At 41.8% G+C, this 12500-nt stretch overlaps 1 protein-coding gene across 1 annotated transcript in view; it reads right to left on the bottom strand.

Moving 5' to 3' along the window:
- The window catches only part of RtGEF (Rho-type guanine nucleotide exchange factor), a 37194-nt gene that overhangs the window by 22245 nt on the left and 2449 nt on the right, over nt 1-12500 (bottom strand). The window contains exons 2-4 of the mRNA XM_070133590.1: nt 2590-2788; nt 2130-2354; nt 1797-1875 (exon numbers count right to left, since the gene is read on the bottom strand). Coding sequence (XP_069989691.1) covers nt 1797-1875; nt 2130-2354; nt 2590-2788 — 503 coding nt within the window. The remainder of the gene's footprint in view (nt 1-1796; nt 1876-2129; nt 2355-2589; nt 2789-12500) is intronic.

The following is a 12500-nucleotide window of genomic DNA, read 5'->3' as shown; positions in this document are numbered from 1 at the left end:
AAACATATTACCAGGGAGTCTCGATCAAAGCATATTTCGTGTGTAAAAGGACACAAAACACATTTTTTTTTAGATATATTTCACAAAATATTTCGTCATAAATCACGGTGATATAATTTTTTCCTGATATTGGTATAAAAGTGTTCCTTGAACATTCACGAACTCATATCTATGCGCAATGTCATAATTAAATGCCTTATGCACGACTGCCGCAAGCAAAAGTCCACATAGGTGTACCTGGGCGCTCATTAGCGACGTACCTCTCCGGGTGCTGAGGGACTCGCATGCCAGCTGTAAGACAACGAGCCATAGCAGGCGGTTAATACTCGTTTGGTAGTTTCCTCATCCATGTACCTATACTATACGCTAACTATCTTAATTTAACCCCCTCCCCCCCCCCTCTCTCAGGGACGGTCCCCTTAACCCACTAACGCTGGTATATTTTGAGGCCAAAAATAATAGTTTCCAGGTGGCTACAAAATCGGCGTGCGGGTCCAGACCAGAATCTGGACCCGCACATAAAAAGGTAATTTGCCTGACTCTGTAAAACGTGCAAACAAGTGAAATGGCGCATATATAAATATATCTTATTTGCTTAATATATTTTGTTAGTTCAAATTTTGTTAAAGGACATTCCAATAGATCCTTTATAGTGCCTAAAAATTTCAGAGCAATAACATTAATTAGAAAGTCCCTTCACATGTGCAAGTTGTACCTACCCGGTTAACCCACTAATGCTGGTATATTTTGAAGCCAAAAATAATAGTTTCCGGGTGGCTAAAAAATCGGCGTGCGGGTCCAGACCGGAATCTGCCCATGTGTGCTGCCCGCATCATATTCAGAGTGCGAGCTCTGATCCAATGTCACACTGACGAGACGCCCGGGCAATGTTTATTTTTCTGGGTGTCTCATAAATGGGACACCTGTCGTTATTGGGTCAAGGAATATCATATTCTGAACGCATTTACATCTAGGTGATCCTCCTCACACTATGACCTTGTATATGTTGTAAATATATATAAAATATATACCACATTTTACTTCTCTACCCACCAATATGGAATATGAATACTTCTGAAAATAACTATCTTGATACATCAGAAACAACAACAATAAGAATTTACAAATAAATCAACATTATGAATGAATAGTACTACAATGCCACGGACAGTTATATCTACTGTATGTAGTACTCACAAAATAATGATATGAATCATGTGAAAATACTGAAATATACTTTGAAGAAATGAAAAGAATAGAACTAAAAAAAAAAAAAAATCATTACAAACTAGAGGAATTGATCCATTGATATTGAATAAATATAACTCTCAAAAAATAACTTATTATATCAAGAATACCAATATAAATTTACATGTGCAGTACATATATATGATCCCAAATATATGAAACCACCGTGAGCAGAGTAATTGAAATCTACATCTTGCTTAAATAGTTATAATATAAACCTCAAGTAAACACTTTATTTTATAAGATGACCTAAAAAAATGAAAAAGAAAATTCAGAGTAAAGGGCAAATAATGATCTATAAAATGAAAAAAGTATCATACATTCTTAACTTTTATGAAAATATGGCAAATATATAGTTTAGAAAATATTAACAACAAAAAAATACAAAATAGTTTTTTTAGTGCTTCAACTAAAGCACGAGGAATGCTCCTACAACGTGAGCGGTCACACACTCTTGGGTAATGACATGCCCCTGGTGGCTCAGAATGCAGGGATCGCATATCTGAAAATCACCTGTCACCATTGGGTTAATTTAAGAATAATCTCACCTGAGACCTCAAAGGCATTTTTGTAATGGTCTCCATCTTCCAGTTTGGTGACTTGGATACTGCTTAATGGATAATTTCCCTGTGAAAAGTTAATAGCTATTATAAAGACAAATTGGTAATAGGCACTTTTATATATTTTTTTACAATCAAATCATGTGTAGTTTATTCTTTCTTCCTTTCTTATTTGCTTGAACAACAGTGCATGAAATCTAAGAACCTTAAAGTAGCATGAAAGGTCAATGGTGATAAAAACTCTTAATAAATTATATCACTTAATATAATCAGATAAGTTATAAATCACTTCAAATACATAAAATCCCCTCTGCATCTCACCTCAAAGATAAAGGCACTCATTCTGGGTGAGACAGACAACATAACCAGTGTTGCTGGAAACAGCACTAAGTATCGATCACGGTGGTCTGGCAGGAGGGCAACTGACCCCATCCTCACCACTTCCCCTAGCGTCCCTAAGGAGTCACCACCCTCCCATCCGTGGACCCTCCCAGTGACCACTTCCAGCTCCAGCTCCTTCTGCCGTCTAATAGCTCCACAAGTGGACTGTGGATATGAGAAGATAATTTGTCTATCCTCCTACCTCTCAGCAATATAATGGTCTCATGCTCTTTTGTGAAAATTTGAGTCTTTATCATCAATTTGTTTAATAATGTTTCTTAATATTAAAAAGGTCTATCAAATCATTAAGATGAAAAAAATAAAAATAAAATAAAATAATAAATAAATCAAGATGAGTTATTTCATTAATTCAAATAAAAATGCTTCACATCTCCAGTACCGCTAACTCCTTGTATACGTGGGATGATCTCTGGGTATCTCCCCTGTCAGGATGCCCTTCGTCTAGGTGCCGTTCATACTCCTGCAGCATCCCAGCATACTTGTCTAATCGTCTGAAGGGCTTACTCAGCGCTGTTGTCAATACCATGATTCCTGGCTTGAATGCACCTTGACATTCCATAAAACTGTTTAGTTCATCTCTGAAAAAGCAAAGCAGAACTGGTAAAAATAAGAGAAGATATATATCTTATATGCAGCAATACAATAATTTTTCTTCTACAGTTTAGCATAGTAAGAACAGAAATCTTCTCTAACCCTCCTACTTGGAATCTAATTCTTTCACTTGACCAGAATTTCAAATTCACTCCAGTAGTTACCAGAAACTATATTACATATTTTCAATAATAAACAAAAAATAATATACCTATTCCCAAACTACAAGTGTGAATCCACTGAATATGTTAACACACTTCTGAGTGTGAAGGGATGATGGTCATCTTCCCCTTCCTCTCTTTCATTTGAAAGAGAGGGTAAGGTAATTCTTATTCATCTGCAGCAGCCACGGTCTGCAACCTGCACTCAACACGCAATACACCTACTACTGAGTTTGGGTCATGTCATGTTCAGCAGCCCAATCCTAATGGGTAACATACACATCTCACCACATGGCATTCTCACTGGACCGCTGAAACAGGCTCTCGAGTTCCTGATACTCTCCTGGCCTCCTGGCCTACTTGGGCTCTGCGATCTGGAATTTTTGTACAACACATCCACCAAGCAACCAGTATGCAAGGCCAAACACTGATATGGTTTCAACTAAGAAATATGTGCTTAGTAATAATCAGAATATTTATAGGTTGCCTTTTGTTTTGGCCAGATTATGACCTTTTAGGGGCCATTCTAGGTCCAGGTCACACCAGCTTACCTTAAATAAAAGGCCTCAAAGAGTGGCCCTCTATAAAGAAGGGCCACAAATGGTAACCACTTTTCAAAAACTGGGATTTCACTTTCAGGCCTCCTTTTTTAAGGTAGAATTTTTATTTAGAGTTAAATGAACTATTAAACAACATAAAATCTCAGATTATTAACTGATTTCTCTCTCTCTCACACACACACAAACACACACACACACACACTAATTCACTCACTCTAACAAGTTGAGGGGTAGCTCACATACCAGCAGGTACTTCTTGCAACTCACTGCTGAGATCTAACTGGCTCCCCCAGACAAGTCACGGCTCTCTCATTGAACCCCAGCTTCAAAGTATTTAAGGGGACCGTCCCTGAGAATGCCTACCTTGCTCTACTCATTTTATCATAAAAAAATATTGATTTGAGATAACCTTTGGACTGTTTTTGCATAATGTTGAGTACATTATTGTGTTTCATCTTATATATCATTTTAACCTTGCCCCCCCATGCAGGAGGGGCAAAAAAAGTAGAAATTCGATTTTTTTTTTTTTTTTTTTTTTTTTACTGTCTTTGGTACATCAGAATGGTGATAGTTTTTCCCGATTTACCTCAGAAATATTCTTGAGTTAGATCTATCCAATCCTAAGGCTCTGTAGATTTCCAATTCTTTTTATTTCCTTTTTTTTGTATCAAAGTTTGTGTAAACACAATTTGGATAAAAAAAACATTGGGAATTTGGGATGCTTGCCAAAGTTTGTTACCACTGTTTTTTTTTTCACTAAATCTAATGATGCTATATATATATATATATATATATATATATATATATATATATATATATATATATATAAAACTTATTTAGTGTACTGTACCAATGCGATGTTTACAAAGCCAATTGGAAGTATAATTTTCAATAAGGACGATATTCTGTAAAGGTATGTCTCGTTTTGTTTGTTTTTCTTCTTCTGATAAAAAAAGTGGACATTTGTCTGAAAAGTCTAATAAATGCATTAAAACATAGAGACAACTAATTTGAACCTCAAACTTTTTTCCTTTTTTTTTTTCTTTTTATTTAATTTTGTTGAAATGGAGAACTGTGGATGGCAGTACCAGTACATATTCATCTTAGCTATAAAGTCCTTGCATGAATACAACATGGCTGTGTTTATAATTTTCGAGGAGGATCATATGTATGTAAACAACACATGCACATAAGCTTAACCATTTTATTCATCATCATTTAGTATGCCTACATCAACTTTTTTTTGTAAGGCCCTGTTCAAGCGAGCAATTTTAGTGGCCTGACTGCTAGAAGCGCAACTACTGAGTGAATGTTCACACATAGCACTTAATTTGGCCCGACTCATCTCTCGCCCACTATTGTATTTTATTTATTTTTTCATCTCTCTTCGGTCGCTGATCATACACAGCTGGTAATGGATGTAGATGAGGTGGCATGCGCATGGGCTTTACATCGTCGTTTGCAGCAGCGGAAGAGGAAACAGAAATTATTGGGTTCATTCAATTTTAAATGACAGACTTGCCCATGGAATGACAGACTTGCCCATGGAATGGTCTTCACATTGTATCCAAAGTTACGAGAACATGAATCCCAATTTCTCTAATGACAAGAGAATGTCCATCACATCAGGATGACAAGCTAGGGGAAGTGGAAGTTACTGTCGCCTGTCTGTCTGCCTCAACTCCACATGATGCTCTCTCATTGGTTGAATCCCACTCCCTCCAGCCAATGAGGCGCACCATCACTATGAAAACGCAGTGGCTGTCGTCACGTGTGTCGTCATGTGTTGCATAGCACCACATGTTCCTGGAGTGGCTGAGCAGTCGGGCGACTGTGAGGAAAATCTCTTAGTCGCGCCACAGGTCAGCCAAAAGCCACTAGTGTGTGCACTTCTATTCACATCCATTGATCTGGCAGTCGTGTTTCTAGCAGTTACGCTACTAAAGTCGGTTGTCTGAACAGAGTCTACAGAAATAAAATATATTGATTATCCCTATCAAACTACTTTCCTTAACAATATTCAAAAGTTACAGTTTTCAACGAGAAACAAGTGTAGAGATGGTGTTTAGTCATTTGCACCCATTATCTTTGCTAAGAAGTGCATAAAATTATCAGACGCCTAGGAGTGGTTGGATATTTGCGTATTCATGGTACCTACACAAAATGTAATGTCTACACAAAATATTTTTTATCGGAAATACACAAAAAAGATACGATAGCTGTTTCAACTCTAGATGAAGACAAGCAAGCTCAAAATTCCAAATACCTTTTACTTTAGCACAGGTATTACTGTGTTCTATCATCTTCAACATGAAATAATCAGTATCTCGCGCTCTTTACTTCAGAAACGGCCAACTTCAAATCAAATAAAATTTACAATGCTGGAAAGTACCAACGGATGGATGAAGTCAAACTGAAATATTTTAATTATTTATATGGTCATTTTCAAACATTAGTGCTTCGTACTCTGCATACATACAGATCTGTATGTAAGCAACAACATATTACCAGGGAGTCCCAATGGAAGGCATATTTCATATGTAAAAGTACACAAAACTTACTTCTTTTTTTTTTTTTTTTTTTTTTAGATCATTTTCACAAAATACTTTGTCATAAATCACTGATACAGGTGGTCCCCTACTTGCAAACTCCCGAATTACAGACTTTGGTATATACAAAAAAAGTTGTCGGGAGCGAGTGAGAGTAGCACGCATCGTAAACTATAGCTCTCTCACTGTACCTACACGGTCTCATTCAAACGTGTGTTGTGCTCTCTCCAGAACTTTGTGATTTTGTGATTGTTTTGCGAAGTTTTTGCCCTTATCAAGGGGGCTGTCCTCTTGAATTTTCAACGAATATACTAAAAAAAAATGAAAAACATCGCCTGTAATCTTGTATGCTTTGCTATCTCGTGACGTAATATTTTTGCTAAATACAAAAAAATAAAAGAGTTATGGTTAAATCTCCTCATCCGTGCAAATATACTCAACAAATTTGTTTTTTTGGATTTTTTTTCAATCTATTTAGGTATTCTCTGGTAGCTAGCTGGCAACTCTGCTTGCAGCACAGCTGACAGCCGCGATAAAGAGACAGGGCTGGCTGTCACCACAAGGGCTTACCTGGATCTCTGGGTCCAAGGTATTTCGTGTTTTCTATCGTAGATGATTTAAAGAGATTGACACCCCAACGACGGACAAGACGATTGGCTCTTGGTGTAACTGCTTTGGGTGCAGTTGCGCAATACCTGCTTTGGGCTAGTGCCTTTAATTACAGCCTTGATGTGCGAGTAATTAAAAGCACGACGCACAGTGGCAGCCGATAGTTTCGCTGCGAAGTGTTCGGCCGAACACATAAGGGCTCACGCCCGTTCGGCAGGGTTCCGACCCCGACCGGCCTTCCCAAATAGAGACTGTTGGCTACCCTGTGTGCTTCACCGTTTTTTGATACCATTTCCGCCCTTTCATCGTCCAGTTGAATTAGCTCTGCTAGCCTCCCCTCTACCCATCATCCATCACCCTCGCTATGGCGTAACCCTATGGGTCACGTTATCAAATTAGCGTATTCTGGGGAGCCTATCTCTTGCGAGGAGGCTCTCCAGAATATCTTCATTATCACTGAGGTGGCAGTCACACACCTCTTTAAGGTCTACAATGGCTTCAAGGTGACAGTTGCCAAACCTGAACACTTGACCCGATTTCTTTCGGCCGACGGCCAAAGAAAGTTAAAAGATCACGGCTTCTCACCTGTTCCCTCCCCCGAGATGAAGGCTAAGTGTACGATCGTGGCGAAAAAGATCGACAAGACGATCCCCCCACGATCGTGCGAGTCCATCTGCCAGGTTTCCGTCAAGAACGGTGTCACTGTTCTCGACGTCTATAAGCCACCTGAGTCGCGAATCGTCAAGATTCGCGTCTCATCCCCCGAGGAAGCCCAGAAACTTCTCTCTCGGGGACTCATGATGTTTAATACATCGGTCCCCACCTACAACTTGGAACCCGAATGTTTTATTCACATAGACCAATGCCTTAACTGCTACAGATTTCACCACAAGAAACACCAATGTACACACCCCCAGAGATGCTCTCGGTGCGCCGGCGACGGTCATTTCTTCGCCAGGTGCACTGAAACCATCAAATGCTGCAACTGCGAGGGATCGCATGTCGCAGTTAGTGGATCCTGCCCGAAACGGAAGGAAATACTTAAGGCAAAACGAGCTGAGCTCCGCCAAGACAACAACACTGTACCTTCCTACGCAACAACAGCTGCTACACGACCTGCTCAGACCAGTACACCCAGACGACCCACGACTTCCCCTCGGACAATTCTGCCCACACAACCCCCAACAAGCACTCTCACACCAAACACAAACCCAAAAATCCAAGCCATCTTACACGTAAGTCTCATCGCTGCCAAATACAACGCAAAAAGATTCGCAAACATTGTCCCTATTATGCTACAGAGAAACGGCTTCCCCAGCATTGTTGTCCCTGAGGAAATCTTTGAAGACGAAAACCTATACATCCCTGAGTACGCCACAACAAACACAGAAACCACAGGAAATGAGGTGACAGACACTCACCCAGAGCCTCATTCTTCCTCACAACACCGACACCTCGTTTTGCAACCTCAGCCACAACGAAGACAAAAAGAAACTGCACAGGCACGCCAAACTACAAATACCACTGATCACAAACGCAAACAAACCACACCACCATCCATGCACACAAAAAAGACAAGAAGGATCCTCCTGCCCCCGAAGCTCGTCGTCGCAGATTGGATGACACAATTCTCGACGACGACAGTAGCGACTCCGACATCGATGTCGGAGTCAGGCCCGAGGCCGGGCTTGTGCTCTCGGCTGGAGCCATGCTCCCTGCCAGGGGACCCCTGGGACAACGCGGAAGCATCGGGAATTGGTCCGCCGATTCCCAGGACTTCCGCGTCGGTTCACAGGACTCCCTGCCTGACCTTGAGGAGCCGTCGATCGCGCATCGATCGCGGAGCCGCTACAGAGCTCAGGTAACGCCACGCAAGGTACACCCAGGTAGAATGGGTGTACCTTGAGTGTCTACTGACGACCGACCGAGCCGACGCGAGTTCTTCCACCTCGGTGAAGGACCCCGTGTTGGCTAGGTCGATCTAGACGCGCAATCCCACGCACGAGCTGCATTTAAACAAAACAAAACTCTCTCCTTCACACACAAACATTTTACTCTCACTAACAACAAACACAACTCCAGCTTGTTCTGATGGAATAAAGCACTCAGACGGTTCCCTGTAGTGGGTCGTGACCGATCTATTACACGTCTGAACTCCGCGAGGAAGCCTCTCGCTTCCTCCTTAACATCCTGTGGGGTGAGTTGGCCTGTAGACAGACCAACAAACTCCGTGCTTGACTCACCACTGGCTGGATGGACTCACCCTCCATCCTTCGTTCCGGCAGATCAGGTTTAGGCCGTGATCTCTTTCTTTGGCATGGGACAGGAAATGCAGTTTTCGGGTTTTGCATCACTTTGAAGCCACCTTCTACTCATTCCTTTCAAATTTCCCCTTCCCCTATCCACTCGTTTTGTTCAGTTTTTCAGTGTTCAGCTTTTGTCTCTTTTTCTGTCTGTTTAGTTTTGTTGTTGTTTGGTTTTTGTTGTCCTGTACCTTTTAAATCTCACTAATAAAGTAATCTCCCCCAGGTACTGCCCTCTCTTATCCCCGTTTTAAATACCTTCACCTCGTCTCCTGACGCTTGTGACACCACCTCACCCCTCACCCCTCACCCTCACTCATACCATATCCCTGCCATGGCGTTGACCCTCATCCTTATCCTTACTCTGACATCCCACTGGTTTCGGTTCCCGACACGTGGCGCTTGCTGCTAGTACTCGTGCCAGGACCACAAATCCTTTAGCGTAAGGGTTTGTGCGAGCCGAGGAAAGAAGCGTCACGGCCAGTGGAGTTAACCCAATCGTGGTGAGGCCGCCCGAGCCGCGCCCCTCCGGAAGACCTGCGGCCGAGGGAGAGAAATCTCCTCTCGACCCGGGCGGGAGTGGCCAGCCTCTGTGTGGCCGAGGGAGAGCTTCATCCTGCTTCAGCGGTGATGGTTAGCCGAGGGACAGCTCTGGAGCCACGGTCGAGAGGCCGTGGCTCCGAGCATACCGCAGATGGCGCCAAAAACCTGCTAACTTCTCTCCCCTCCCCCTCAGCCGAGAGGCTCCGTGGTCGCCATAGCGAGGCTCCGCGCCCCGTGGGAAAATTGTGGCGAGGCGAGCCGCGCTCAAGGTCGTGGGGTATTCCCCGCGCCACGAGTCGCGACCTTGCCTCGCCACACGGTCCCGCGGGGTTGTGGCCGCGCGGTGAACACGCGAGTCTGCCGATGGCGCTGAGCCCCTCGATCCTTTTCCTCTTTCAACAAACCCACTCCAACTATTAACCCAAGTTTACCCCGCAGGCTGGGTGAAGCCCCGGCTCCTTCTTCTTCTCCTGAAATTCTATTCCTCCTCCTTATCCTTATCCTATCCCCACTCTTCCTTCCCCCCCTCTTCTTTACATTTTAGTCTTAGTCACCGCAACAGAGCCAGAGCAAGAGGATGCGTGTCCCATGCCTCGGCGAAACACCATCACCGATGCGCCCTCATCACATAATAGGCCACTACTAATGATCAATGTTATTCCTGTAACTAATAAATATGATATGATGAGACAAACATCTCAATCACAGCTGCAGCAGTTGTTTATTTGTATGAAATGCCTGAGTAGCACTACAAGCCTCTGATGACATGAGGTACTTCTACAATCATGTGCACTCATTGCGACTGGCGCCTTGGAAAAGGGGGGAGGGGGATACACTTCAGAATATATGTGAATGCCATAGAATGCATCAAGATTGACTCAGAGATCAGATTTCCAAAGAAAAAAAAGAGAAAATGGAAGAAAAAATATCCTCAACTTCAAAGCCTGATATCTCAAAACTTCATTCGTACTATATGAATCATTCTACCATCGGTACAATACTCAAGAGCAAGGATAAGATAATGGAACATGTGAAAAGTTCATTCCCTATACATTCTACTATTATTAGTAAGAAATGTGGAAAGGGGATAGAAGAACCTAAAAAACTTTTGGATGAAGTTTGTTCAAAGCACATTAAAAAGCACCGAAAACTACTGCATTGTTTATACCGGTACGTCCGAAATTAGAGCTGGGTGTACAGTAATCAAAACATACCGTACGCCCTACTACGGACATATGAACAAATGTACTTACGAACAGCCTACTGGAACGGAACCTGTTCGTAACTTGGGGACTACCTGTATTTTTTCTGATATTGGTATAAAAGTGTTCTTTGAATATTTACGAACTCATATCTATGTGTAATGTCATTACCAAATGCCATATGCAAGATTGCAACAATCAAAAGTCCACACAAGTGTACCTGAGTGCATATCAGCAGTGCATCTCCCGATGTGTTGGCGGGTCTCATGTGTGCTCCCAAAAAACTAACCAGAGCTGGGCTTTTATAGACATTTGGTAGTTTCCTCATTCTTGTACCATTGCAATACATTAGGTAACTCAATTTAACCCCAAAATTTTCACCCTCCTCCCCCACACCTTCAAGGACGGTTCCCTCAAACTCCAGAATCCGTGCAGCACGAAGTTTGCTTAATGTGCGTTCGGTAGTCATAAATCTAGCCATTGTGGTGCTAAGGATTGTGTTTTTGGTGGTATTTTTGAAAACCAGGGGTTTAAATTTGTGGCAGACGGGAATTTGGCAAAAAAAAAAATTTGAGTCAGCATTTTTTCAGCAAAAAATAACTCAGTCGGTTTACCTGAAGCAAAGTTTTTTTTTCTTTTTTTTTTTTCTTTTTTACTAAGCAGCAGCAACACAAGGACTGACCAGTCCTTTGCAGATATGGAGCCTCAGCCCACCCGTTGATCTCCATCTCATCTCCAACACCAGCCATACCAGTGGGAACTCACACTCCTTAAAGAGATACAGACCTGTTCAAGTAGTAGCTGCATACTTTATCTATTACAATGGTAACCCCAGAGTGACACGTCATGGTTCATGCCTAATGGTAGCAATGAGATCAGTGGTCTTCTAAAATGTTGCACAGTAGTGTCCACAAGCCACTTCCACATTTCTCACGACTGCTGCAATGTCAACTATTCTGCCCTTTCAAGTATTCTGAAGCATTTCATGTGTAACAGTTAGGCAAACATGTGAATGTTATTCTTAATTTTTTCTTCTTTTATTACTTATTTCTAGCCCTTGTGTACATGATATTTTTTGTTGTTGAAAAGAAAAAACAAAACAAGTAACCGAGCCTCCAAGTTTCTCCTTTCATAATTCTAAAACCATCATAAGAAATATTATTCAGCAATGATTCTCTGAGCCACTAATATAGCTTACATAATTAGCTTAACACAGAGAAAAATATAAAATCACAAAATCCTACACATACAAATTTAGGCAACTGCTTATCAAATGGTAGAAAAAGTCTAATTTAATCTAATTTCTAATCTAAATTAGTTTTACTTCATCTTTTACAATGGTAATATTGGTGTGCCAGGCTTTCTGTCCATTTTTTCTTTTAAACATGTGTACAAGAAATGGCAGGTCATTTCTTCTATATAGACTGCTAGACACCTCACAGTACACAGAACAGGAAAAAGCTACATTTGTGGTGGGCAGAGAAGTCACTAATAATGGTCATTAGGGCAGTAGGCAATAAAAAATGCATCCCCAAAATATAGTCCATTGCAGAGTATTGACTATTTGTTAACCCATTCACGCCAGGTACATTTTGTAGCCAAAATAAAAATATTCCAGGCAGCTACAAAATTGGTGGGCGGAGCTTCCCTGGAGTCTGTCCGCCCGCCGTGGCCCGCAGCTGCGTCAGAGCGCAACCCCGATACAACGTCACACTGGCGTGACACCCCGATTGTTTATCTTTTCGGGTGTCTCATATATGGAACACCCGTCG

The sequence above is a fragment of the Penaeus vannamei genome, chromosome 19 (assembly GCF_042767895.1).
Source record: "Penaeus vannamei isolate JL-2024 chromosome 19, ASM4276789v1, whole genome shotgun sequence".
Lineage (NCBI taxonomy): Eukaryota > Metazoa > Arthropoda > Malacostraca > Decapoda > Penaeidae > Penaeus > Penaeus vannamei.
The sequence above is the reverse complement of the archived record's forward strand: the minus strand, read 5'-3'. Positions and strand labels throughout refer to the sequence as shown.